Source organism: Pogoniulus pusillus, chromosome 18, assembly GCF_015220805.1.
Source record: "Pogoniulus pusillus isolate bPogPus1 chromosome 18, bPogPus1.pri, whole genome shotgun sequence".
NCBI lineage: Eukaryota > Metazoa > Chordata > Aves > Piciformes > Lybiidae > Pogoniulus > Pogoniulus pusillus.
Genome location: NC_087281.1, coordinates 11,563,539 through 11,591,402, shown reverse-complemented (window position 1 = coordinate 11,591,402; position 27,864 = coordinate 11,563,539). Strand labels below are relative to the sequence as shown.

The following is a 27,864-nucleotide window of genomic DNA, read 5'->3' as shown; positions in this document are numbered from 1 at the left end:
TAAATTACAGAATTGTGTTAGACTAAACGACAGAAATTAAAAAGCTAACAGCTTGATGCAAACATCTAGAAATACAGAACAGGCAGTTTGCAGAACATTCATTAAAAGCCCAAATTTCTGGAAAGTTTCACAGATTGGAGTCTAAAATTCAGTAGCACAAAATACTACTAACAGAAAAACCACACACTTCATAAAAAGTTACATGATTTTTTGCAGTACTTGGCTCTTATGAGAAGGTTATGTTTATAGATTTTATGTTCAGCCTTCAGACCTTCTTAAGCAAAAACAAAGCCATTAGTCTAGGCACATACGCAATTTATGCCATAAGTCATGATCTTCAAACTCAATCCAAACAGCAATGCTAATAAAAACTAGCTGCAGAAATGCAAAAAGCACTGAGCTGTGCAAATGTAAATGACAAGCTTGCCAATCCATTAAAACTAATGGCCTGCACTGTCCAAGCATCTCTGGTTGAATTCACATGCAAATTTGTATGCAAAATGTTCAAGCACTTTTCAGAACATGATATACCATTAATATCAACTCACATTTTTATTCTTGAGGCAAGATACCTTTATTATATAGCAGAAATACACAGTGAAAGAAAATGGATTACCTTTTACTCTACCGTGCCTTCCCAAGGCTTCTACCAGTGTTATATACTTCCCAGTATCAAGAGCAACAGGTGAATCCTTAGGGAAGCTAGAAATTAAGTCATTAAGATTTGAATCAACACAAGTTCACAGCTCACAGATTCAGCTTAAAGACTGCTTTTTTAAAACTACATAACAAAACAGCACCGGGACCTAAAAGTTATAATAAGTATTAAAGGAAAAAATTAAGAGACTTTAAAAGATGTACCACCAAAATACGATTTGAATTACTATCCATGCACCTTCCTACCCTTAAAGCCCCAAAGTTGCATTTAAAATAGTTAAATGGTTTGATTCTTTGGTAGTTATTGCACAAAACAGGTTCTCTCACATAAGCTTTGGAAGAAAAGTCAGTCCACATGGCCAGGGCAGGGCTATATTATTTTTAATAAAGAATATGAAACTATTCGCCTATAGTAACAACTTAAACCCTAAGATTTTGCAGCTTTTGCAATGTATTGCTGTTAAAGAGCCACTCCTTAGCAATATTGCACTACATTTGAGGCAGGAAAGTGAAAATGTGCTGCTGCAGCAAAGCTCCAGTAGAAGACAACTTTACTTCATGCAAGCAGTAATATGGCCAAAGCCAAAGCTTGCAATTACTTGCAGAACAGACTATTTCTTGATATTTATAGATCAATCACTTCACCTAATTTCAAACACTAGTACAGTGTAATAAGCACCTACTTGCTAACCTACAGTAAAACCAAAGCAAGTAATTTGTGAGTGCATGACACAGAAAACCTCAAAGTAAGACGTAACTTCTTCTATAGTCATAGTAGCATCAAGACTGAAAGGAGGCTTTCATGAGAAAATGGAGCAAACAACGACCTGCAAGAATTTGCTGTAGGACAGGTCATGCATAGTTCGTTTAAGCTTGGAGCTAAGATACAAAGCTCTGAAAGTTGTAACTGAAAGCAGAATGCTTGTTGAGTCTTACAGTAGTGTCACTTAAACACTGCTAAGGAAATATACATTGTGCAGCATATTCTAAATAGGTAGGTGCTTCCTAACATATAATATGGGGTGAGTTTTTTCCCATTTAATTAAGACAAACTCTTATGTTAACACTATGTACATTTAGAATAGCAGATCCTACACAGTACTTTGCTTTTTAAAATAATACTACTAAACAAAAATAATTACGCACCATAGCCAGGAGCTGCTTCTGATGTTTCATTATATAAAGCAAATTTTGTTTCAAAGAACCACACCTACGACTGTTTTAAATGCACATAGATTGGTGGGGCTAACTAATTAAAAATGGATGACGGGGTTAATACTCAACCTACTTAATTCAACAAGGTCTGTGTATCAGCATAAATCTCTGTGACATGTTTCAGTGCCGGTATACTTACACTTTTTCTTTCAGGTTCATTGCTTCTTCTACATTATCGTGTCGACAGCACAAATTTATTAAAGCTGCATAGCCACCGACAACCATGTCCGGTTCGTATTTGGCTTTCACTTCAAGGGCTTTTTGCATATTCTAAAAAAGGAACAAAGCAAAGATGTGAACTAGAGGAATATGACATTATGATTCTTGTATGTTCAACGTGCAGCTAAATGACTGCCTCAGTGCTCTTAGTTTAAAACTAAACACGAGGCTACAATGCATTAGCAAATTTTAAGAGTGGAAGTTATTTTGCAGAAATCAGTATTTTTCTAACAAAAATCTTTCAGATTAACTTTAGAGCAGATTTCTAATTCATTTTATTTTAATGCAGGACTTGTTTTTTTAATCTAAACAAAGTATAAAGATTATTAACCCAAATTCTAAATTAGTTCTTATATGTTTGGAATTCTTAACAATTTTAATTTGCCAAGCACATAACATGACTATTGTGGAAGAATAATAATCTAATTAATGATCCCAGAGAAAGCTTCCCTTTTTTACACACTGCTATTCACATATTTGGCCACTTCGAACTTACAGCGGTGTTTACTTCTACTCTCATTTCAGATGCAAAAAATTGTATAAACAGTTGAGAAATACTCTTTCAAATTGTACTCTTTGGCACCAGAGAATATTGTGCTGTCATTTGCATGACTCTTACTCCTATATATACACAGCTTTATAGGCATGATCATACTGAACAAGAAACTGAATAAAAGTGTGGTGATACCCCACAAATTACAGACACACTAAATGAATGTAAACTACAGCTGGACGCCTGCCGAACGAAGGCAAGAGAGCCTTTATCTCAGAAGAGCTTTCCTCCTGCAGGAAAATGGAATTTCAATCCCTGCATTAACAACCTAGTAATATTTGAATTGCAAATGACTAGTGCATGTATCAGTTGCTTGACAATCTAGATAGTAGAGACCGGAGCCATGGCTTGAAAGGACATTTGGCATGTATGATAAACCTATCACAGCTGTTACTATCATTCACTTTGCAGATTATTGTAAACAAACTTCAGCAACCCCCCAAAACATGTCATTCAAGGTGTTGCTGAAATTAGTTAACCTTTCGATTTAATTGCTTTTTTGCACTTATGTTTGATTTATAAGCATCAACCATGAAACCTCAAGCACTGCACTTGTCTTTGCTTTACTATGTCTTTCCATAATAGTCATTTATGTTCCTCTAAAAATACAGCTGTGTGTTTCCAATTATCTCTGCATTGCTTAAGATACCTCTTCCTCACAAAGAGCATGTATGAGTTGTTTCAAGACATCTGTAATAGGCTGGTTTTCAGCTTTTCGTTTTTCCAGTTTCTTCTCCAAAGCAGACACGTCAGATTTAGCACTCTTAAATAGAGGTAACAGAAAGAATGTCAATTGCAAAAACACCCTTCCCTGAACAACTTGTCGTATTGCTTTATTAACAGACAGGCAAAATAATTATCTTCTTTGATACTCCAAGATTTTTTTTCATCATTTAAAGTGCTTTTATCTGTTTAGATAGTACACACTAATTGAAGATTTGATTCAGAATACAGTAAAAAAAGGCATTAAGTAGCAGATCTACAAAGGTCAACATTATTGTTTCTCTTGCACTCAGTTTGTTGTGTTCAGAAAAACAGGGAATAGAAGCCTGTTTTTTCTTCCATCTCCACTCAGCTAAAATCAGAGATGTAAAACTTGACACTCCACCATTACAAGCAGTATGGATTTATATAGGTCCTGCCATTCAACTGTTAACAAGATAGAACTTTCAAAAAATTATTTACTAGACAGGGAATAACATTCACTAGACAGAGAAACTGAGGCATAAAACCTCAGCCAACTCCAAGGCCAAGTATCAGATCTGTGTGAAAGTCTGGATAGCCTTTACTCCTACTCTGGAAAGTAACCTCTGAACTTCAAATGGTAGATTTAAATATTGTTACTATACATCCATGATCTGAAAGCTAGTGATTACACTTCATCTAAAACCCATTCCAAACATTATCATTACAGTAAGGATAGCCATCACTATCTGTGAGTTTACTTACTTCTGGAATGTTTTCTGCAGATGGGGATATTTCATGCGACAGTAACCTTGCCTCCTAAAATGCCATAAAACAAAGATATCACTAACTGTCCCCCCAAAAAGTTCAACTGCTAAGTAAGCATATCATGCAAAAGAAGTTCCAAGTTCATTATATAAATGCAACGTTAAAAAAGCTGTATTCTGCAGCATTATCACATTGACTTGAAAAAGCACTTAGGAAATTTATCTCTTCCACATATGAAAACAGCTTCAACAATGAAAAAAACCCATGAAAAGGTTAAAAGGTTTAAACAGTCATGGCATAAAGATATTTCTTTTGCAAAGGAGAACATATTCAGAGAGTACAGATACTCCACTTTTTTTTTTTAGCTTTAAAGTAATTGCTATAGAACCACAGACCTTAATTAATTCAGGAACTTGAGAGGAGTCCAGCAGTCTGCAAATGCCGCTGTAGAAGGTTGTAGGGATAACTATGTTCTGTATCAAGAGGTGGGGAAAAAATTATATGAGTTTTGAAACACAACCAAACTGAAATTTGTCTAACAGAAATTATCTCAGACGTAATTCAAGTCTCTAGCTCTTGCATGTCATTGAGAAGTGGTCTGCTTGTACTTAAAAGCAGCAATTTCAAATCTAATAGATACATGTCAGGCAGGACAGGCATTATGTAGCAAAAAATGAAATGGTACCATCTTCTTCAGCTGATGGAAGTATTGTCTCAAACGCTCCTCCTTGGCCTGTACCTCTGAGTCACTCATGCTGTCAATCAAGTGATAAAGAAAATAGCCAACAGCTTCTGTAGAAAAAAAAACAAGAGAAAGCATTCCACTAAAATTACTGAGACTGTCATGTTATCAAGATTAATTTATAAGAAATCATTTTGGTGTGAGATGTCACCCTGATGAGAGGCTCTGAAATGGCAACAATGATCACTGAGGCATAGAGATTATGTGGTTTGGGAGCACATATCTAACTGGTGAGTGAAAGGAATATTAATTATTTTCAGACCTAGTGACAGCTTTTCAGCACAGAATCTTACTTCAATCTATTTTTTCCACTACTGTGTGACAGAAGTGGTACTGCCCAAGGCCTTCCCCCCCTTTCCTGCCTGCTACCCCAAATAGTTGCCACAAATATTTTGTCATTCCTCAGAAGAAAAATCAGATTTATAACACTTTGCATATTTATTCTGTACATTTCACCCATTATATCCCATTATCAAGCTACATCAAGCATTATAATACTAATATAAAAACATAAAAAAAAATAACCATTAGTTCAACTAGTACTGAAAAAGTTGACTATGAATGAATCAAAACCAAGATTAACTGATTTTAGGAACTAGTGATAAGTTTCTCATTTATACAAGCATAAAAATACATAAGACCCTGCAGCAGACAACAGAAAGAGCATAAATTAGTTTTCTCAAAGATCGGTTTTCTCCACACCCCTTCACCCTACAACTCTGACAGAAGGTAAGCCTCCCATTTAAATAAAAACTATGGGTTTGGGTTTTAAATTATACTTATTTCAAAGTAAAAGACTTGGGATGCTTGCTTCACAAAATCAGAAGAGACTCTAAAGGTAAAAGTGGGCTGAAAGCCTGCCTTTTTTTAAGTATTGAAGCAGTGATACTGTGTTCATTCTAAACCCCTATTTGAGACAAGAAATTAATCATTACCAGCAAGATTTGTTTATAATTCTAAAAAAGATCTCCAGAATCCCACAAAATATGCTGATCATTTGAATCAGGTTTTTACCCAACATGTTTTCAAATTTCACTTTCAAAAAGAAGCAATCAGTGTTTACTGTTGTAATCCCTCAAACCCATCATTACACAGAAGAACGGATTTGCGGATAAGTTACAATCATGGAAATTGAAACTCTACCAGTTGGTCCTGGAGGCGTCAGGCAATAACGTTCATCCTTGTACAACAGTTCTGTTATCTGGTAAAACAGAATAATCGTACATTGCAGCCAAAAGAAGCAAGCAAGGACAAATAGTATCTGAAATTGAATTCTCAAAATAATAAAACATTTCACTGGTAAAATATTGTTCTTGACCACATCACAGTAATTCTCTAAGAAATATAAAAAAGCTTTTTTTTGGTAAATAACAGGGCTTTTTTGAAAAAGTATTATAAGCAGAAAAGCTTTCTGAGGAATGGCAGTGAGACAGACACTCTATTATTCTGTTTTTACATCATTCTACAGAAAGTCAGCTATTGTATGATATTACTTAAAGCAAATATTAGCTGGTGTTCTTCCTGGAGATGTTACAATTATTTTCCAATTTACCAGAAGGCTGAAACTGACCCATAAAAGGCTTTTCTCTCTTTTTTTTTTCTTAAATTTTGAAAGATGCAAATAAAGAAAATACAGAAACGGGATTTATCATGCTCCACTAGATTTAAGATAACGAGCACAGTTGTTGTAAATAAGTGCAATTGCGAATGACAAAGTACGATCCATAAAAATTGCATTTCACTAAATGTAGCATCAGTCACACAAACGGAAGGAATACAAACTTCTCTTCATCAGAAACATTTACACAAAAGCCTCCACATCCTACCACAAATATTTTAAACTATGCCACTTTAAAAATCCATTTGACTATTCCTAACAAACTTACATAATATGTAGTTAAGATTTCAGATGAAGTATTTTAAAAAATTATTTTAGCTGCCATGCTTCTAGAATGCAACCTCCTGGAAGTCAGAGTGAGATGCTGTCAAGGTGCTGTGTTTCAAGTAAAGAGAAAAGGAGCCCTCGCCTTCAATTGGTGGAAAATGTCCAACAGAATTCTCTTATCACTTCTTATTCTACCAACACCATCAATAATAAGCATAGTTAAAACTACAGCTCTCCTTCTGCCCTTTTTCCCTCATCCTCCTATGAAAAACTAACACACAGAAGAACCTACAGGAAAATCTAAGAAATCAATGAATGACTGATAACACAGTTCTTCTGTGTAAAGTATCAGGAGAATATAAAAAAGGATGGATCACAGAAGAAAAGAACATGCTGTCTTATTTTCAATGCTAAGCATACATTTATTTCCTAAGTTAGCAGTTTTTCTTTTGGAACATACAAGTATTTACTCAAAAATTTAGAGAAAACAAACAAACAAAATGTATCTTTGTTCCATGGTGAAGAACAGCAAAAAAAACCCTCTAGACACTACTACATGTGCAGACCATTATTACTTCAGTTGGTCGACTCTTCTTCAAAATTAATTTAATAATTAATTTCACAAAGGAGAGGTCTCCTTTTTATGCCTCAGACAGAGACAGAAGACAAAACCATCGCCTGACCAGAGTCTTCACACAACAGAACAAGGTAGCATAATACCAAAACCACTGTGCCTCAAATTGTACCAGATCTACCTAAACAATTCATGAGTAACTTCCCTAGTTACAACTTCCTTTTAATTCCAAGATTTCTTTGCAAAATCTAGAACATACCACAAGCCACGTTCTACTTTATTAGTCAGCAGGTCAAGTATCAGTGGAGAAGAAAAACAGTGAAACAGAACAGTGCCACCACATCTCAGGCAGTACCTGTCAACATCTCCTTTACTCTACTGCTCCAAAAAATGTACTGACCAAGTTAGACTGCAGCATCTTTAATATTACGTAGCTCATACCAGGGAAGGCAAGATGACCAGTCATTTCCCCTTGACATCATGCAGATGATTTCTTTTATCACAGTATCACAGTTTATCTGGCTTTGCCTTCAATGTTTTAAGTTAGCTGACAGAAATTCTAATTGTGACCTATTCTTTTGCTAGTACTGGTGTAGGGAGAGGAAGAAAGTTTCAGGAAGAGGGGGTGGAAAAGGGAATTGAAACAGGTCAGACTGCACATGTCAGATTTTACTCCAGAAGCTCCAACTGTTTATTACCTTCAGCTCTAACAACATCGATCTAGAAACCAGCACAGCACAAACTACACTAAATCTGACTTCTCACTATTGCACTTAAGTGTCCTGTTTGAAAACTCAGTTTTACACAGTTGTACAATGTGCCACTGACAGAAGCCTTGCTCAATCAGGTCTACAATTATCAGGCTGGAAATTCAGATTTACAGAAATGCACCATAAACATGCAGTGTCTAAAGAACTTGATTTCATTTACAGCTTTATCTCCACTTACCTTGCTCCAAAGTTGTACATCATCTGAGCTGAAGAGGGCAGCAAAGGACAACAAATTAAAAGAAAGAGAATTATTTTACTCTTTTTAAAAACAAAGATAATTTACATTGAAGATCTTAGTAAATTACTTAAATAAAAACACAATCACTGCCACATATTTAATCCAACTTTGTACAGAATGTGTGTGTATGACCATAATGCATATGGTCAGTTCACCTAGCAGTTTTGCTAAATACAACAATGCAGCAATCCAAATAGGTAATAACTAAGACAATAGGTAATGATTAAGACTACAAAGAATATACTCTTGTTTTATTTTTAGGTCAATCTTATTTTTTTTAAATTTACACTTATTTCTATCCAGCATTTCAAGAAAATAAGCTTCATTCAAACAAGTCACACTTCACATATATCAATTGTCTGCTATACAATTTGAAAAAGCAAAAATTAGATTTTTAGTATAGACAGAGAACTACAGGAAGCTCTAAATGCACTTTCACCATACACAAAAAAAAAAGGCAATAAAATCTCTTACTCAAGCTATAGTGAAGATGCATAGATAATAATGTATTAAAAAGAAAACAAAATAAAGCAACTCGGAGAGCAATTCTCTGTACATCACCACGTTATCACCAAAGACCAAATGTTCATCAGTTCACAAAAGTATAAAAAAAACCAACACAGTAAAATGTTAACCTGTCCACTGAGGTGTAAGAAAATGGAAAAAAAAAATCCTGTCATTTGTAGGACACAGAAATTCTCACTAGAAGCTGTAACTTCTCCATAACTACTGAGCAGCATTAACCTAGGTAAGGCAAAAAGAACAAAAGCTTACAACCTTATTTTCCTGTAATTCTCATAATAGGAAAACAAGATTTCAGCCTGAACTGCCACACAGAACCTTGAGACCATTCATGGATGTTTAGGGTTTTATTTATGAGGTTTAGGCTTATGAAACATTTACTTTTTGTGCTACTGCCACCTGTACTTGAAAATGAAACAAGTGCATGTCCAGGTCAGGTGTGGGGAGGCAGGGAGAGGGCAGGATGGAGAATGCTATCTGTGAGGTAAGCTTTCCAGGGTGAACTTGCTCCACCACTGACAGCATGATAACAAACTGCAGATATCAAATGAATCAATTTCCTGAAGAACTTGACTCTAAAATAGTAATGGTGCATCAGGCAGATAGAATTTGAATACTTCCAAGTAGTTACTAGAGCAGTTTCAACACAAATTCATACACTAGCCTGACACAGACATTGCTCGTTCATGAGTCCCTGCCATCTACACTCTACGCTTTTGTACACCAGTCCTAAACTCTCATCATTTGAATGTTCTAGACCCACACTCAGTCATCAAATTTTGCTATAGTCGTTCAAAAAAGCACACCTTCTTTTCTTCTACCCTATCATAGCCTAAAGCTTAATATTCAGGCTGCTCTAGACATTAAGTTTCAAATAGGAAAGGAAAGGTGAACTGGCATGCTTTCAGAAATAGTATTAGGGCACAGCCAACTTGGTAGACAGCTTCTGAAGCCAGGTAGAATAGAATACCAGGTTGGAAGGAACCTCAGCGATCATCTAGCCTAACTTTTCAGGGTAAGAATACAGTGTAAATGAGACAGCGCAGCACTCTGTCAAGCTGGGCCTTGAAACTGTCTAATGTAGTGAAATCCACCACCTCCCTTGGCATTTATGCCAATGTTTAATAGTTTGAATGGTGAAAAAAGATGTCTGGCATCCAGTCTGAAAGTCCTCTGTAGCAACCTGTACCCATTACTCCTGTCTTTACCATGGGACTACTTGTAAAGTGGTTTTGAAACTAAAAATGTATTGATATTTCAAAAGTATTCATATTGATTCATTGAAAGGACAAGTGGATCCTCTGCAAACTTGGATTTATAGGGCTGTGGCACAAAAGCTCTGAGGAAACACGTACTTTAAGTCTGGATGTAGCAATACAGACAAACAAGAGATTAACTCAAATTCATGCCATAGTTAAAAGTGGCAAGGAGAATCAAACAGTTAAACTGAAGTAAAAACCAAAACCAACCAACACCACCACCTAAGCACAAAACGTCCCTATCTTATTTTCTCCGAGAATGTAATGTTTTGAGTCTAAATGTCCAGCAATTGTTGAAATCACAACAGCAGCAATTGTTCAGCACCCAGGAAAGTACCTGTTCACTTGAGGAAAGCATGATTCATCTAACACAGCGTCCTGCAGTCCTGCTTACCCCAGAATTCCTCTCCCTCCGTGGTTTGAATGGGCGAGGAAAGGCACAAAAAATCTGTTTCCCCCCTTCCTGTCCTGCAGGCAGGGGAGCAAAGAGCCCTTCTGGCACGAGGGGTGCCCGTGCAGTGTGCGCACTGGAATCGGGCTGGGCATTGGCTGTGGTCTTCACGCCTAGGCAGTGGTAACTCTGCTCTTTGTCTAGGAAGAGTATAAATATTGGGGGACTTCCTGCCTTGGGGCTCCCACCTTAGAGTTCTCCCCCACCTGGATAGTTCCTGCAGAAAGAGTCCTCTGGCACTCTGAAGGACAAGCTCCTGATGGAGAGGACCGTCCCTGCTTTGGGCGGCTTCCCACCATAAGCACTCTTTGTGCAAGTTAAGGAGCCTCGGATGTCCTTTGAAAGGGAGAGAGCTCACAGGCATCTCTCAGACAGCCTAACTCACCTGCGAGTAAACTTTGGCTCAGCCTGATTAATAGTGGGAATGCTATGTTTAGTAGCTTAGCCTTTCCATCTCCTGACTTTTAGAATAGTCAAATTTATCTATGGTATCCTTGTAAGATCTTCTCAAACTGAATCTCTTAATTAAAACTAAATTTCTGTATATAGTTTTGGGGGTGGGTTTCAGGAAAATAAAATAATACTATTTTTATATATATTCCTGACTTGGCCACATTAATTCCCTGTCTCCACGACACATAGATGATCTAGGGGCTGACTACTAAAACAAAGAGTAAGATATCCCAAATATCCCTGCTGCAACTAAGACAGTATTTCAATTATCCCTCAGATGTCAAGGACAAGTAAGGACTAGTTAGCAAAACCAGTATGAACTCTAATTTGCTTTTTCTCCCTGCTCTACCATGAAAGGAGGAGAACAGCCAGTTAGAACCTGCAATTTACTGGAAAATTGTTTTGGTCACATCTACATGGTTCATTATACCTCATACACATTACAAAATATCAGCCAATAAAATCAGGGCTTTGGACTCTAGTGACCTCTGGTTTCCAGTGGTATGATGCAAAATAATCTCATTCACAGTCCTAAGTGCTTGACTGCACAAACAGAAGTATGTTTTAATTGAGATATACTTGCATAAGCTTGAAACAGCCCTGCAAGTTGGCAAAGAACCTTCCTTGCAAAATGGGACTCTATGGATGTGAATACAAAGTCCCAGCAATGTAGCACAATACTGTGTATTAAGTGCAGCATTCAATAGCCCTACTAACCCAGAAGGCACAGGAGACTATCAGTAGCAGAACATACCTGGCTCCTATTGATATTTCTACTTAATTAAGCACCCATTTACTTTAGAGGGTCAGTATGATGATCTTTAGGGAATGCTTACATTAGCATAGCAGTTTATGAACAAAAAAGTGAATAAGATAAAATCCTGACTGTTTACTACTCTGAGAAGTTTATATAGTGTCAAATGTAACAAATATCACAAACAAGAACAGCAAAGTTAAAATACTTCAAATGGATGCTCTTATACAGCAGAGGCAAGGAAACCAGAGACAGGAGAGTGGAACCAAGACACACCTCAGATCTGCAATTCCTGGAACCCTCGAAAATTTTCTAGTGGGGGGTGAAAAACGACTGCACAAACTTGTGCTCAACAGGGCAAAAAAGAAAGAGAACTTTGCTACAGAGGAAAATATTCATACAGCAATCTTACCTTTTAAAACCCGAAATGAGGCTGCTTCTAAACAGACGAAAATCAATAGGAGGGGTGCTTGCTGAAGACACTGCAAACGAAAGAAATGTGTCTAAACAGCCATTGTAAACAATTCCTGAACTGCAATAAGTTAGTAGGTCGTGTAAATATAGTGTCATTAATAGAACCATTTCATTACTCTAAAATAGAGCTATTTTTCCCCTCCGCATTGCCTTTAATATCAATAGTTAATATATTGAGTCTTTTACACAAACATAAGCATCTGCAAAGACCAAGATCAAAGAAAATACTATGTTCCAGAAAGCAAAAGAGAACTCAAGCAATCCCGATGAAGAAAACTTCAGTCACTAGAGCTGGAACCAAAACATTGAAAAGATTCATCAGACTAAATACCTGCCTCAATAATTTCCCTTCTGTTTTGTTATTTAATGTGTGTGTTCCTCACCAAAAAAGCACCACAAAAAAAGCCCTCACAAATCCCCCACAAAAGCCCCACACACAATGACACTTTCTTAGATGTTTGCTTCTGCTGCTGTAAACTGCCTGACAAGAAAGAAAAAGTAGCCCCACATATACTGCTCTCCATTAAGTTAAACTGGAAAAAAAAGATAAAGATACCAAGTTCTAAAGGTTGATATTTGCAATACTGGTTGAACACAAAGGAAGCTGTAAAATTACTGAAAATTACATGTCTTGAGAGGTTATATACAGTTATGACCCACATCCTCATCTTTACATCATTTCTTGGCTCAGTATTCCAAATCATTCTACCTTCTTCCTCTAGAACTGCTGTTTCATTCCAGCACCACAGTCCAGTTAAGAACATAGTTGTATTTAAGCCCTGTATAAGGTTATCAACATCTAACTTCACTATCTCAATGGATTTTAAACCCTTTAAAAACCGGATGCATTGGACCCTTTCAACAAGAGAACTGAAATAAAAACACCAGTTCTATAGAAACCTGGCAAGTAAAAAGCAGCAACACACTAAAACTTAGTCTAAACACTTCTTAAACACTCCTTAGTCTAACTTCAGGTATGCAGAAAATTAAAAGTTTTAAGTGGTAGAACTATTTTTAGCATGAAAATTTCAGGTAAAGTTGGTTTCAACAAACCTTCAAAAGAAACACTTCTCCGGTGGTATATTAAACTTTTTGCTCATAAAAAGACAAGCAGAAAAGCATCTTAGTGTGCTCAGCTACTGCTGACAATCAGCAACCTGGTTTCCTTAGCAACAAACAAGTCTGAGAAAATCAAGGGGCTGACAATGAAGGGGAATGGAACGGCATGATAAAGGAAAATGCGGCTCTCATGCACACTGCCTTATGTGCCCAGATTCCTCAGCTCATGCTTTGTAGTTTTCATCTTGTCAGGAGCAGAAATCTATACATTATAAGGCACGAGAAGCTGAATCAATACATCTAGATAGCATCCACCATTAGTAACCAACACTGACCACCTTCAACTACACTAATGAGACAGTCTTGAACTATTTTCCATACTGCATCTGTTTCCCCCTCTTTGTAATACTGCAAAAGCAGCCAAGTTTAAAAAAAATTGGTTGTTTAATATCTGTGCCTTATCATTACATAGGTGCTAATTAGGTTTACCAGCATTCACTTCAGCTTGGTAAACTATTTACAGGAATACCTTCCTTTAAAGCTCAAGTTCAAAAGAGATTTTTTTTATGCTTCCATGAATTATTAACCCTAATCTTTGTGAAGACCAATACCCCCTGCAAGATTTAAATGCAATACGCTAACAGCTAAATAATACACTATGTGTGACTAATTTCATGACAGTAAGACATAATGCAGCCTCTTTTATGTGTTTCTACCATACTTTTGGTATCATACATCTACCACATACCAGGCACATGTATTTGTGCCTTATCACACATTCAGTCTGATTCAGTTAACCAAAATGCGTGTACAGGGGTGGGTCTATTTTTTTCATTTTCCAAAGACATTTCATAGCTTTTAGCAAATAATTTTTCTTTAAAAAGTCAAAGTTATTTTACATATTTCATTTTTCATGGTCAATGACTTTTTTTTTTTAAAGTAACAAGAAAAAAACCCAAAAACCACAGAAACGTTCTGGTTGGAAAAGACCCTCAGGATCACCAGCTCTGTTATCCCTACTCTACAAAGTTTACCCTAAACCATATCCCCAAGCACATCCAAATGACTCTTAAACACACCAAGGGTTAGTGACTCAACCACTTCCCTGGGCAGCCCACTCTTTATGTGAAAAACATTTTCTAATGTCCGGTCCAAACCTACCCAGTTACAGCTTGAGGCCATTCCCTTTTGTTCTATCACTCTTTACCTGTGAGAAGAGACCAGCACCTGCCTCTTCACAATGTCCTTTCAGGTAGCTGTAGACAGCAATGAGGTCTTGCTCTCAGCCTCCTCTTTCTCAAACTTAACAGCCCCAGTTCCTTCAGTCATTCTTCATAAGATTTATTCTCCAGGCCCTTCCCCAGCTTCATTGCCCTCTTCTGCACTGGCTCCAGCACCTCCACATCCCTCTTGTAACGAGGTGCCCAAAACTGAACACAATACTTGATGTACGGCCTCACCAGAGCAGAGCACAAGGGGACAATCACCTCCCTATCCCTGCTGGCCACAGCATTTCTAATACAAGCCAGGATGCCATTGGCTTTTTTTGGCACCGGGGCAAACAATGTCAGAATATAAGTTTTCTCTGGAAGACTTAATTAATAAATGTCCAATGCAAAAATTAAACCATTGATGAGTAACTACTCATTTAATTTTCCCATTTTTGACACAGCAGTTTCCCCGCATGTATTTGTTATATAAACCAGTTAATGACAACTGCAGCATGTTGCTTTCATTTTTCAGGAAACGTGAACACGTAGAACTGTTTAAAAAAAAAAAATCTTTCTGCATCTGATTCAGTCCAGATTTTGATATTTTATTAGTTTCAGTATGCTAGGCAAATACAAAAATCTGTCAGAGAAACATACTCCTAGCTAACCAAGCAAATCATCCCATTCCATGCATTCAGTCATTGTATATTAAATTTTGCAAGCACTGAGCATCAAAAGAAGTCTTAGAAAGCAATTAAATTCATGTTGTTACAACTGCATCACCTAATTTACCCATCAAATTTATATATATATACACAACTTCTATGACCAACAGATCAGCAGAGCATTCTCAGTTCAATCAACTCTTTAAAGCCATATTGGTAGACTAGTATCTTTTATAATTCATGCTGCAAACAGAAATAATCCCTGCACCAACAACTTAACAGTCATTGTGAGAGGAAAATTGTTTCCTTATGCCCTCTAAGTACAAGCAGATCACAACCACAAACCTGAGGAAAGTTCAGATTTGTAAATATCTTACACCTGAGATCAATACTTAAAAAAAAAAAATAAACCATGATAGATTGTCCAGAATTCATAGTTTGAAATAGTCTGACATCTAATCTTAGAGGACCTCACATAATAAAACCTTTGCTCAAATCTCCCCATGTAATTAATTCCCTCATATTGATACACATAAATCTTAATCTACAAAAGCAACCAACACTACTGCTAAGTACACAGTAACACGCAACACAAAAAGTACTTACACAGAGAAAGAACCTTATTCAGTCTTCCATGTGCTGCTGCATATCTTATTTCTGCTACAGAGAGTCCAACAGTTTCAAACAAGCAGTCATTTTTCTAGAGATAAAGCAATCAATCATTGGAAGCACACATAGAGAAGACCTCCTGACACTCTGAATTTCTAAACACTTCGTTTACAAACAACACTGGCATTCTTGTATTGATAGCTGTTGAGAACACAGAAAGTGCTCTACATGGCTAGCCAGTTAAGCTGCTACTGAGAAAAAAGCTCCAGCTTTTTTTCTATTAAATTCAAATGCAAAAGACAGTTACCAACAGATAAGGAGTGGGACAGTTAAATTTAGTCTGCAATTGTTAAAGAATTCTTAAGTAAAAAAAAATCACCAGAAACAATTTTAATACTTCTAAACATTAGCTGTAGACTAGTTGATTGGATAGGGCTGAGTGACAGATTGGACTGGATGATCATGGAGTTCTCTTTCAACCTGGTTGATTCTATTCTATTCTAAAATATAAAGGACATTGTTCAGTTTAGTTAGGTTTCCACTTCAGGAAACAGAAGGCTAGTCAGTCTTGAGCAAAGTATTTTGGTCAGATATGAAAAGCAGAAAGAAAAACAGCAAAAGAAACACATGGTAAATAAACCAGCAGTGCAACAGCTGTTTAAAAACTACATGTTCTGAACAAGCTTCACTATACCAACTTCACATTTAGAGCACTACTGTGACCTAAAGCCTTCACAGAGAACACAGAAAGCAGAACCGTGTCATTCTTAGGAACTCCAAATGTAAACTTACCTTCAGCTGGGCAAGGGCAGTTTCACTATCAGGAAAATTTTTAAAAACATAGTCTGTGTATGTTTCTGCATCGAGTTCCACCCCCAACTCGTGCATCACTTTGAGAACCTCAAAGACACCTATCAAGGCAAAATTGATAACATTACTCATTTCAGAAAAATATAAACCTTAGGCTCAACATTTAAAAATGTGGGGTTTTTAAAAGCATGTTGCCTCAATTTCCTTCCTTTAAACTACTAAGCATCTTGCATTGTTATTTTAGATGTTAACAAAGTTCTTAATCGTGAAACTTTAAAATAGCTTTATTAAGCTTCCTGTTCTGTACTACCAAACTGGTATACAAAGCTATTTTCTAACACAGTGAACACATGACAGTTACTCTTAGCCATGGCTGCAAAACAACTTTGAACAGCTTAAGATGTCCAGACTATCTTGCACAAAACACAAAACTGGAATTTGGTGTAAAGTATATAATCAAATTTGAGATATAACTGCATTCTTCAATGCATAATACATTCTTTGCTTTATTCCCAGAATTCAACCCTGACTAGCAAGGCAAGCTTTCAAGTTTTGTCTCTGGATTTCTTTAAAACAAGTGACTCCTGTAAGCAAATAGGTTGATCAACCTATCAATGCAACAGCTTCAAACTGAAAATTCAGGGAAAGGCTGGAATTTCTCAAACCCCAGTGAAGCTACATCATCTCTTACAGGGTTCAGATCAATTCACACAACTTGACCGTATATTACTACAGGAGATATGAATTTGAAGACAACAGATACTAAATCTTAATAGGCCAGTAATTAAAATTTTAGAGGACATGTCATGTGTTCTAACTGTGAATGCTCCTGATTTGCAGAAACTTCTTACACTAGTAACCCTAGCTAGCAAACTCTGAATCCCCATCAAAATCAATACAGGTATTATCAGTTTTTGCTGATCTAAAAATGATTTGTCAGTTGCTGCAGGACACCAGTACCAAACAGCATATGCTTTTTTTCAACACACATTTCATACTTAATACTTTAAAAATGTAAAGTTTCCCAAAGTCCCTGTCTTTGCCCTGGAGTGCCACCTATGGAAAAGTGACACTTCCATGAATATTTTATGCAGTGCACTATGGTGCAAATAATCAAATGTGAATTCCCTTTGAGCACTTGAAAATACATGCAGGCAAGTCACACTAGATTAAAGTCGCATCATCTGCTCGAGTTTGCCTTAAACAAAACTGTGATTTTGGCCCAGAATCTGCAAAAATATGAATAAAGAATTTATTTCAGTGAGTCCTTCTTGATACCTTTCAAATTTTGACAGCTAGTTTTTATTTCCTGTTTTCAACTTCCCAGGTCCTCTTTTTAAAAGAAATCTACCTGTATCACTAGAAAGGACCCTGATGACCAAGAACTAGACACAGCAGTTAATAAAGTGTGGTAAACTCAGGAGATCTGAGTTCTGATTTGTGACTAAAATACAACAGAAAACAGGCTTGTTAAGTATTCCCATTCTCTAGCAGATACTTGTCACAAATGCACAGTTTCTGAGTAGGAAAGGGCAGATTTGAAGATTAGAGCACCAGCATAGAAGTGAGATAGAGATTAAGGAGAAATACCAGAAGTGATGCTACACATAAACAAAGTAATCAAAAACTTTGAAAAAGGCTGTCAGATGTAACTTCTAAGATGGATGATGTATACTTTAGGGAGGGAGGAATGGAAGAACAAGGAAAAACAAATGAAACCCTGCAGTTTCGCATACATTTTCTGCCTGGCAGAGAACAGAACTGCTTTGTTATCCCCATAAATATCTTCCACAATGCACAGCACTTAAAATACTGTAAAACTTTTAATACTGTACTGTAAAAACTTTAAACAAAATACTGTAAGCATCAAATGTATGCATGAAAACAGATTTGAGAGTTATGTGCGTGGACTTCTCTTCACAAATCAAACAATGGTCAGAAAATAAGAGAGAGATAAAACTAGTAACATTATCTAGAACACTGGTCTTCCAAATTCTTTTGAGAATACACCCCATCACCAATAATTTACTTAGAAATACATGTACAACAGTATTAATGTATCATGAACATTATAAACCACACAAAAGTATAAAGTAAAAAGGACAAAATATTTATTTTATTTCTAAACAGGCTGCTCAGAACGTCATGAATTGCCTTGCCACACTCCTCTTTAAAATATACCACTCCAAAATACTGAGTATGGCTAAAACCCAAATTAAAGTCTGCCAGTCATCTTCCTGCTTGATCAAGAATAAGTTTTTGAGATCTTGGGCTGAGATATGTACAGCTTACAGGATCTGAGTATCTGTCTTCAAATAATGGAGTAGAAAGACAGAAATCAGGAACAAAATGCAGCCAAACTTCTGTTGTTCACTTTGTCATTGCTGGCAACAGCACTCAAACACCTCAATAGAACAGATTCCATCCTTGAATGAGTATATCCAAGAATAAATACAGAAGAGATGAACCACAGGAGAGTCATAATATTTCTGAGACAGCAGAGAAACTTGCAGGCAGTGTGGTTTGCCTATCAGTCCATGTTTCCTAAGTTTCTCACACTAAGTCATGCCTTTTTACTAAAGCAGTCCCACCAGAACAGAGAGGATTTCTAAGATAGTGATATAGATGTGCAAAGGCAGTAACATTTGCTTTAAGAAGCTTCTCAAAGGAAACAAACATCAAAAAAGCTCCGTTTCAAGAAGTAAGGGTGGAAACAACATATTTAAGATACTTTTGCTGTGCTCTTAATTTCAGATGTCCTCTGGAAGTTCTATGCCAAAAAGGTCTCTCTACAAAACAGTATTTCGCACAGTTACTGTCTGAAATCACCACCCCTATTCCTTTCTGTACTCAGAAATGCTTATTTCCTTTACTTCCTGAAGTAGAAATTGAACTACCATTCAGTAACCATGCTTTGTGTATGTAACAATGGTTTAGCAGAAAACAAAACATACAAGTGACATATGGATTAGTAGAAAACAAAACATACAAGTGACATAAAAATATGATGACTGCACAAAGATGAAGAGGAGCTATATTCATTAACAGTAAGTCTCTGCTCAATTATACCAGGCCCTCCTGGTTTTAGTATATAATCTAATCAAAGATGAATCTCAGTGCCAATAGAAGTTCCTCCTCATACTATGTTTTAAGCCCTGCAAGCATCTTCTGCTCTCAAAGCATAAGAGTATTTACCTATATATATAATATGGAAATAAGTAACTACCAATTTATATAGCAGATGCATGTAAAAGCAAGAATGTCCAACTGAAATCATGTGTCTGTGTCAAATGATTCAAAAGCTGTTTGCTGTTTCAGAATGGTTGCATTCTCTATGGTGTACTTTTAAATGGCCTTGCTTAGTCTCATTCCTTTTAGCCACCACTTCACTGCTAGCTCTCTTTCAAACTCAGCTCTGCAGTACAGGAGCTAGAGAATTCCCTTTGGTCTACTGTATCAGCTGTTGTTGTAATGAACATTAGATAAGTGTGTCATTAAGCATTGCTACTAGTTGCACGATTGTTTGGGTCTCAATACATGCACTTCTTGACATTTCTACCCTACAGTTCCAGATAGGCTCTTAATTATTTCTGTGCTATTTAATGATTATGTTTCCCACTTTTCATATCCTATCAGATATTTAATAGTTTTTCCTCAGAGTTCTTTCCCATTTTCAGCCTTACCTACACTGCGATACAAAATTACATGCATTAGGCCAGGAGTAACTACTTTGTGGACAAAGGAATTAAAACCTCATTTTTGATCTAAGATGTGATATAGTGCCTATCTATACTTGTTTTTTTTCACCCAGCTCTATCATTTTCTGCTGTTAGAAGGCACCATTCTGCTAGTTTACTATCTGCTGTTACTCTTAGGTTTGTACTGCAGCAGTATTTTTTGCTGTTACTAATAAATGTAATGACTACAGGGAGATTGGGAGGCTTTTCCCACCCCTTATTTACTTTCCTTCAAGTGTATTGGTTGTGTTTTTGGATGGTGGTTCTCATTCAACCATTTCTTCTATACTAAATTTTAAAAAATGAATGTCAGCTTAGTATGGGAAAGAACAAGCTGCAGCAGGATAGTTCCACTGATTCTTCAAAGCAGAAGAAATTGCTTAGATTTCTTATATATATACACTAAGAATTGTAAAATCATTTTGTAGGTATGCACACAGAAGTAATGTTTCGTCTTAATTTAAACTGAACAGACTGAGAACCAGGTTACAAAAACGTGTTGAAAACCCACAGTATCATCACACAAACACACTACAGAAGTTCATGTATCTGATACCTTTACAGATAGAAAAATATGGGCTCTTAAAAAATGACAAAGCCAGAATGAAATGTTCTTTCATCAGTTTTCTTCTCAACTTGCTCTTATGACTTCCAGTAGGAACTACCAGCCAAAGCATGACTGATTTCTACAGCCGGAGTCTAAACTGAGACAACTTCTGATCTTGCCAGAGATCAAAAGGGATACGAACACTTACGTTTCGTGATGTTGCTTCCATTTTAGAAGCCAAGTCTAAACCTAGAAAGATTCCTCATGTCTCACATAATGGTGTTAGTGAGATAAAAGTTTTCCAGAGTTCCAGAAGCATGTTTTTTTTTCAGTTGGCAGCATCCCTGTACAAGTATGATACCAACTTTAATATGCTTATTTCTGACAATATTATACTTCAAGTAAGTCATAAAGGACCCAAACAAAACAAAGGTGCCAGACTTTTTAAAATACCATAAAACTTTCAAAGCATTTGAAAACCTGGGAGAAGATAAACTTCGGAAGTAGTCTAGCAGGAACAGAAACTAAAGAGTTAATAAAAACTGAATATTGTTTTCATGAAGGCTTTTTGAAAAAGACTTGAGACATTTTTATAGCCAGAAACAATTAGGGAATACTTGTTTCAGCATTTCTTCCAAACTGGAATGTGACTGTATATTTAAGATAAAATTGCGATGTGAAGAGTCTGCTAAAAGCACTTTTTTTTTGTTTGTGCATTTTGTTTGTCACCCAGTGTCACACTAACAACTCTGCATCTCATTCTAAAGCACATTATACTGTGAGATAAGATGAAAAAGACGGTTTTTTGTTTCCCCAAGGGGGAAGTACTTCTCTTAAAAGCACCTTTTTACAATACCATTCTATCTGAATTACCAATAACGCAAACCAAAGAATTAGATACTGTACTCTAAAATTTAGTATTTGTTCAATTCTTATTCATATCCTGTAGCCATCCCCATGTGTAACAGGGGAAAGTATGTTAAATGCTTAAACCTACTTAAGAATCCCAAAGATTGAGCATTTCTGTCCTTCAATCAGTGTGCTGTCAGGTCAGACTCACACATTCAGCAATATAAGTTCTCCTGCAGTTTTTATTACTGTAACGAAAATCACATTTGGCCTATCTGGTAAGAAGTTGGCTTGAAAAAAAGATTGGGTTTGCAGTCAGAGAGAGCTCTTACAACATAACCTTACTTTTACATCTTCTCCATTTCTGTTTCTTCAAGAGTGAACTCTGAAATGTAATGAGTGGCAAAAAGAACACATGGAAGGCAGAAAGAATGTCAAGAGTTAAAAAGATTAAACCTTCTCTTGCATCTTTCTATGCAAAAATTTATAGAACTGTACTGCGATTAAGTAGGAAAGTAGGTTTTAAAAAACACCACTCTGAACAAAAAACCTGTTTGCAGCCAAGTAAGACACGCAGCAAGGTCTTCATCTAGTCTCAAAGAGTTTGCTGAATCTCATAGCAATATTTTCCATAAAGATTTGTGCAATGAAGCTGGAAGAGCACTTCTCAGGTAACAAACCTTTAAGATTCTTCTCCTTCTGGAACTGAGCTAGCAGTGGCCAGGAATAGTGAGGTCTGAGTGGCAAGCCTTCCTCTTTCATCATCTTCATTACATCAACAGCCAAGGCTGAAAACATTCACAAGATGATTAGATCAAGTATTTTGAATACTCATATGTAAAAGTAACTAAATAAGCAGAGTACCTGATTTGTTTGCCTCCAAAGCACAACGCAAAATAAATGGTAATGGTGCTGAGTGCATTTTTGCTTCTTTTAACTCAACACAAAATTGCTTCAGTTTGTTCAAAGGCTGCAAATAATAAGAAACAGTAATTTAATACTTTCTTCACTTTCTCAAATTGTTAAGAATGTCAGATTCTTCTCATGTTTAGGAAATAGGTATCACACATGCCCAAAAACTCCTTTGTGATTTTCAATTTACTATGCAAATTGATATCCCTATTTTACTCCATAAGAACAGTGTAAAAAACACAATCCACTACTATCCATCTTCACAGTTGCAATGAATAAATACACTGTTAATAGCATATTAAGAAAAAAAAAGTATTACTATTGTGCATACCATATCTCTAGTTACACAGTGCTGCAAGAAGAAGCTACCCTGGTCCATATTCTCACGTGATAAATGATGAAAAGACTTCAAAATATGGAAGCCTATATCTTCAAAGCCATGAGTTACCAGAGTCAAACACAGGTTCATTGCATCTAGCAATTGAAAAGCAGAGAACAACAGAATTTAGAAGTGCATGCAACTATTTTCACATTAGACTACTAAAATGAGTGAAAGCCAGGGGGAAAAAATGTTTTTTCATGTATCATTAGCAAACTTCTAAATGGCATCAACCAATCAAATTTAAGATTCCCCTTTTCAGATTTTTATTGAATTACTTTTTCCCATTAGAAGACCATGCCAAAAATTAAACATCAGCACTGTGGCCTAACAAAATGATACTAAACAAGAGAAACACATTACCAGACACACTGAGAGACAAAAACACCCAAAAAAACAAACCAATAAATATTAGATTACAAACTGGGATCCAAAAGCTCCTTTAACTATAGTCAGTGTTTAGTCTCCCTTTTTTGTGGCACTCACAGAAATCTGTGTGAATTACAGAATAGGAATTGCAGAAGTGCTGTCTGAAGACACACATTCTGCATTCCTATCAAATCTCAAGGAATTTTAGACACAAAAAAAGATTATTATTTTTCTACGTAAATTATGAAAACCTGCTTGTGTTTAATTTCTTTAAAATTCATCTACAGCTGCACAAATGAATTGATGTAGTCAAAAAAGTATAACATTACTTATTTTTGGTAACATACTTGTTGGGGAAAAAAGACAAAAGAGAGAAAAGGAAGAAAATGCTTTCCCTCCCCACTCCAGCAAAACACTGCCGTAGTAACCAAGGACATACCTGGAATTAATTCCCTTTCAAATCTTATGCGTTCTTTAATATCTTCAACGTACTGAGGATATCCAGCCTTGGCAAGGCTAAAAATTACCTGCATCAAAATCCTATCCATAAGGTACCCTTCAGTCTTCTCTATCTCTTCCAGAGTCTGTAAACCAGAATAAATTTAACCAATATATATATTAATTCCAAAGTGAGTGAAAAAAACAAAACAAAACAAATCAACAAAGCACGAAAACAACACCACCACCACACCCACGAAAACCTGAGGATTTTTCTCTTTTCTAAAATCGTGGGTTTAGAGACATAGCTCTTGGATATTCTCTCTGCTGTATTCCACAGAGACAGCATCATACACTTTTAGATTATAACAAAAAAACCCAAACCAAAAATACCCAACCAAAGAAAAGGACATGAAAAGAGGGTGTTATAGTTTCCCTCCAATACCTAATAATATATGAAAATCACAGACAGATACCAGTTATTTCCATTGTGAGATGACTTCCAAAAGAAATTGCTTTGAAAAGGGAAGTAATTAATCAGAATTTTAAAGTGTTTGCAAGGAGACTGGTTGATGAAGATTTGTCTAATTTATGAGTCACAGAACAATATTACACTTCCTACAATCTCTTCATTGATATAGTCCTCTCCATCTGATGGAACTTATTAAGCTCAAACCAATTTTCTTTTCTAATTTCTTCCTTTTTTTTTTTAAATAAGAAAAAGTACTTGAAAAACAAAAGGCTACACAAAGGGATGTAGTGCATCACCTTATCCATGCTTCATGAATACCTAAGTTGTTGGCATGAACTCTCAAAAAAAAAATTCTGTGGCTTCAGTAGAAGCTGGATAATCAAGTTTAACTTTTAACTTATTTTTATAAATAAACTTAGAAATATCTCACATGCAGTGTTTGCCTCTGAAAACAAAACCTGATTTATGAAATCACTCACAGGCAAACCAATCTTCTCAGAGTGAAAGGTAACTCTCAAAAGGCAAATATTTTTCATGAAGATTTGGACTGCTTTCAGTTAGCCATCTGTTCACACTTTTTAAAAGAAGTTTAATTGATGTGGACTAAGAGGGCACAAGTTTATAAAACTTATTACTGTTTCTCCTGCATGGATAAAAAGAGCATTCCAAAGTTAAATTGAAAAAAAGATCAAGTAATCTGTATTTAAATTCAAACTTACAATACCTTTTTGATGCTATCAATATCACCCTTTTCGGCGTACACATTCAGCAGCGATAAGTAGGTGTCTGGACCTGGTTCAACACCTGCCATCCTCATGACTGAAAGGATATTTTCTGCATTCTTTATATCTCTAACAGAATGCAAAACAAAGACTCTTAATACATTTAATCATTATAATGTTTACTGTGACATCCACACTGCCTGAAAACGGATTGCAACAAGCATAGTGAAATTTATTTTAACTAAGCAAATTGTGACAGCTCAAAATGCAAATATTTGAATTATTTTATTACTTATTATACTCTTTCAATTTAACAGGTGAAGAAGTTTTAAACTAAGTGCAAAGAGTTTGTTTTCCAAACAGTGTAAATGTACATTAATAGTAAATTTCCAGATATTCAAGCAAAACAAGAAAGTCTACTTCCTTTGTGAAATGGCCCTGATCTGCTTCAAGAAAGTACAAAAAGACAGTCTTTTATACATTACTATTTAAACCTATCACACTATTCTGCAGCATGCCATTTTTCTGTACAGTATTACTCCATATTGTAGTAAGATTAAAAGAAAAGAAAAAAGGTATTAAACATTACCCTGATCTTGCATGACCTTTTACAAGGCTACTGAATACTGCTTCAGTCACTGGGAGATCTTTGTTCTTCATAAATCCAAGAATTGTACTGCAAAAATACAAGACAATGAATAAATACATTTTCTTGGCCTTCAAAAAGAGAAATTACTGAGCGATTTCTGTTCTGCTGGACAAATACTCTACCATCAAACAAAACCAAATCTTTACACTACTGAGCAACTGTATTGGGAGGTACTGTGTAGTAGCCACATAATTTGTTAATATTCCTTCAGATTAACTGTATTTGTCACTTTGAAGCATGCAGACACAAGGGTTGGGCTGGTATTTTGTATTTTTATCTTCCTTTTACTTATTTCTCTATTTCAGCAATCACACTATTACAACTTTAGCTTGCTAAAATTAAAATGTTAGATATCCAGTCCTATATACAGACAACAAAACCCAGAATTACTACTACTTGCTCCCTAGCCCACTTAGTTTTCAAATGCCTCTCTTAGTAGGAATTTTCTTTCATGGGCAGTAACTCTCCATGATCTTACAGTTTTCCATACTGGCTCTTAAAAATGATAAGTTATGTTCAGAGCAACCTGAATACAATCAGATTTGAAAACACTGGTGTATCAGTTACATTTTGCTTGTGTAGCTCACATCTAAGAAAATGCTCTTTAGTGCTTGGTTAAAATAAACTCCCTGTTTACTTTGATCAGTTTATAATAATTATATTGAAATGAGTCTTATCATTAAGGGAAGGCAATATGAGAAATAGACTTCATGGAAATCCCCTTAAATAAATGCATAAGAATACCTTGCCCCTTCAATGTCTCCCTCATCACAATATGCAGCAATCAACCTTTGGTATGTAACCTATGAAAAAGGAAAGGGAAGTTAATTACCTCCATCCAACAAATGGATACTACTATTAGGAATTAAGATATCATAAAGGGGTACCCACTCGGTTGGGCTGCACATTAGCTTCCTCCATTTTGGCCAAGAATTCTGTTGGAGAAAATTTGTGCTCGTTCTGAAGGTAGACTTTAAGTAAAGCATTGTAATGGCTTGTATCATACACAGCACCTAAGGGAAGATTCACATTGAGTAAATATAGAGTCTTTACATTCAACATGATTTTAATAGCTTTCTCTGGTAACTTCATTCTGTATGAACTTCATGTATAATCATTTTACCCACCTTGGAAATACCCAAGATCAACTTAACAGCACACAATTACAAAAGGCACAGTAACATCAATGCTCATGTGCTTGCTATTCCACAGACTCCTCAGCTGTGTTTATTTTACAGACTCAGCAATTTTACTAATCAAGAAACAAGTCTTAGTCCCTAGAAAATTACTAAAAACTGTTTTAGATACAGCCAATAGAATATTTGGTAGTAATAAGAATACTCAACCCATCAGATAGCAGCAAGGAAGCATTTAACAGAACGGTAAAATACATTCTTAAAATAATCAAAAGCAAGCAAAGTCCATGAGATTAATACCCCTAGATGTCAGTATAACTCCCAGAATAGGAAATAGGTCTCTCACCTGAACAATAAAACCTGGTGTTTATTCAGTAATGAATATTCACTTAAACACTATTAAAATACATTCAGTCTTCTATTACAAACAAAGCAACTAAAGCACATTGCTATTCTTGCAAGAGGGACTAACAAAACAAACCTACCCAGTTCCTTCATCTTGTCCCATATCATATGGGCTAGTTCTGTTCTTTCAGGTGGCAGTATCTCTGGTAAAAGAGCACCACAACTTCGCAACAAAAGCAAGGTCTGGTTACCCCCTGGACACCCTGCAAGTGAAAAACAACCATAAGTATCTTCATAAATAATTATGTGTTTAAGATTAGGAAAAAAAATTAGAGACTGACCAACTGAAATACTTAACCATTCTGTATACTATAAAATAAAGATTATTACTAAACACAATACCCAAATGATTAAATAACAACACTATTAAGGCTATAATGAAAAAGATTTATGATAAAACATCCTAATTATAGAATCATGCAGGTTGGAAGGACCTTCAAAGCTCATCTAGTTCAAACCCTGTGCAGTGAGCAGGTTGCCCAGAGCCCCGTCAAGCCTCACCTTGAACATCTCCAGGGATAAGACCTGAATCACCTCTCTAAGCAACCTGTTCCAGTGCTCAACCACCCTTACTGGATGTTAGGGAAAAGTTCTTTAAAATCTAAATCTGCTCTTCTCTAATTTCAAAAGAATTGGGGCATTAATGAGCTCAGCTGAGCAGAAATAAAGTGCACCAC

At 36.0% G+C, this 27,864-nt stretch overlaps 1 protein-coding gene across 2 annotated transcripts in view; it reads right to left on the bottom strand.

The window, feature by feature from the left end:
* The window catches only part of LRPPRC (leucine rich pentatricopeptide repeat containing), a 96,727-nt gene that overhangs the window by 51,925 nt on the left and 16,938 nt on the right, over positions 1-27,864 (bottom strand). For both annotated transcript variants that reach the window (XM_064158399.1, XM_064158398.1), the window contains exons 3-22: positions 27,268-27,390; positions 26,538-26,659; positions 26,391-26,449; positions 25,587-25,673; positions 25,000-25,126; positions 23,805-23,949; positions 22,949-23,091; positions 22,570-22,675; positions 22,386-22,493; positions 16,555-16,673; positions 15,760-15,853; positions 12,157-12,226; positions 8,246-8,273; positions 5,982-6,039; positions 4,782-4,888; positions 4,492-4,569; positions 4,094-4,147; positions 3,294-3,407; positions 2,012-2,142; positions 617-702 (exon numbers count right to left, since the gene is read on the bottom strand). In XM_064158399.1, the coding sequence (XP_064014469.1) occupies positions 617-702; positions 2,012-2,142; positions 3,294-3,407; positions 4,094-4,147; positions 4,492-4,569; positions 4,782-4,888; positions 5,982-6,039; positions 8,246-8,273; positions 12,157-12,226; positions 15,760-15,853; positions 16,555-16,673; positions 22,386-22,493; positions 22,570-22,675; positions 22,949-23,091; positions 23,805-23,949; positions 25,000-25,126; positions 25,587-25,673; positions 26,391-26,449; positions 26,538-26,659; positions 27,268-27,390 (1,959 nt within the window). The remainder of the gene's footprint in view (positions 1-616; positions 703-2,011; positions 2,143-3,293; positions 3,408-4,093; positions 4,148-4,491; positions 4,570-4,781; positions 4,889-5,981; positions 6,040-8,245; positions 8,274-12,156; positions 12,227-15,759; positions 15,854-16,554; positions 16,674-22,385; positions 22,494-22,569; positions 22,676-22,948; positions 23,092-23,804; positions 23,950-24,999; positions 25,127-25,586; positions 25,674-26,390; positions 26,450-26,537; positions 26,660-27,267; positions 27,391-27,864) is intronic.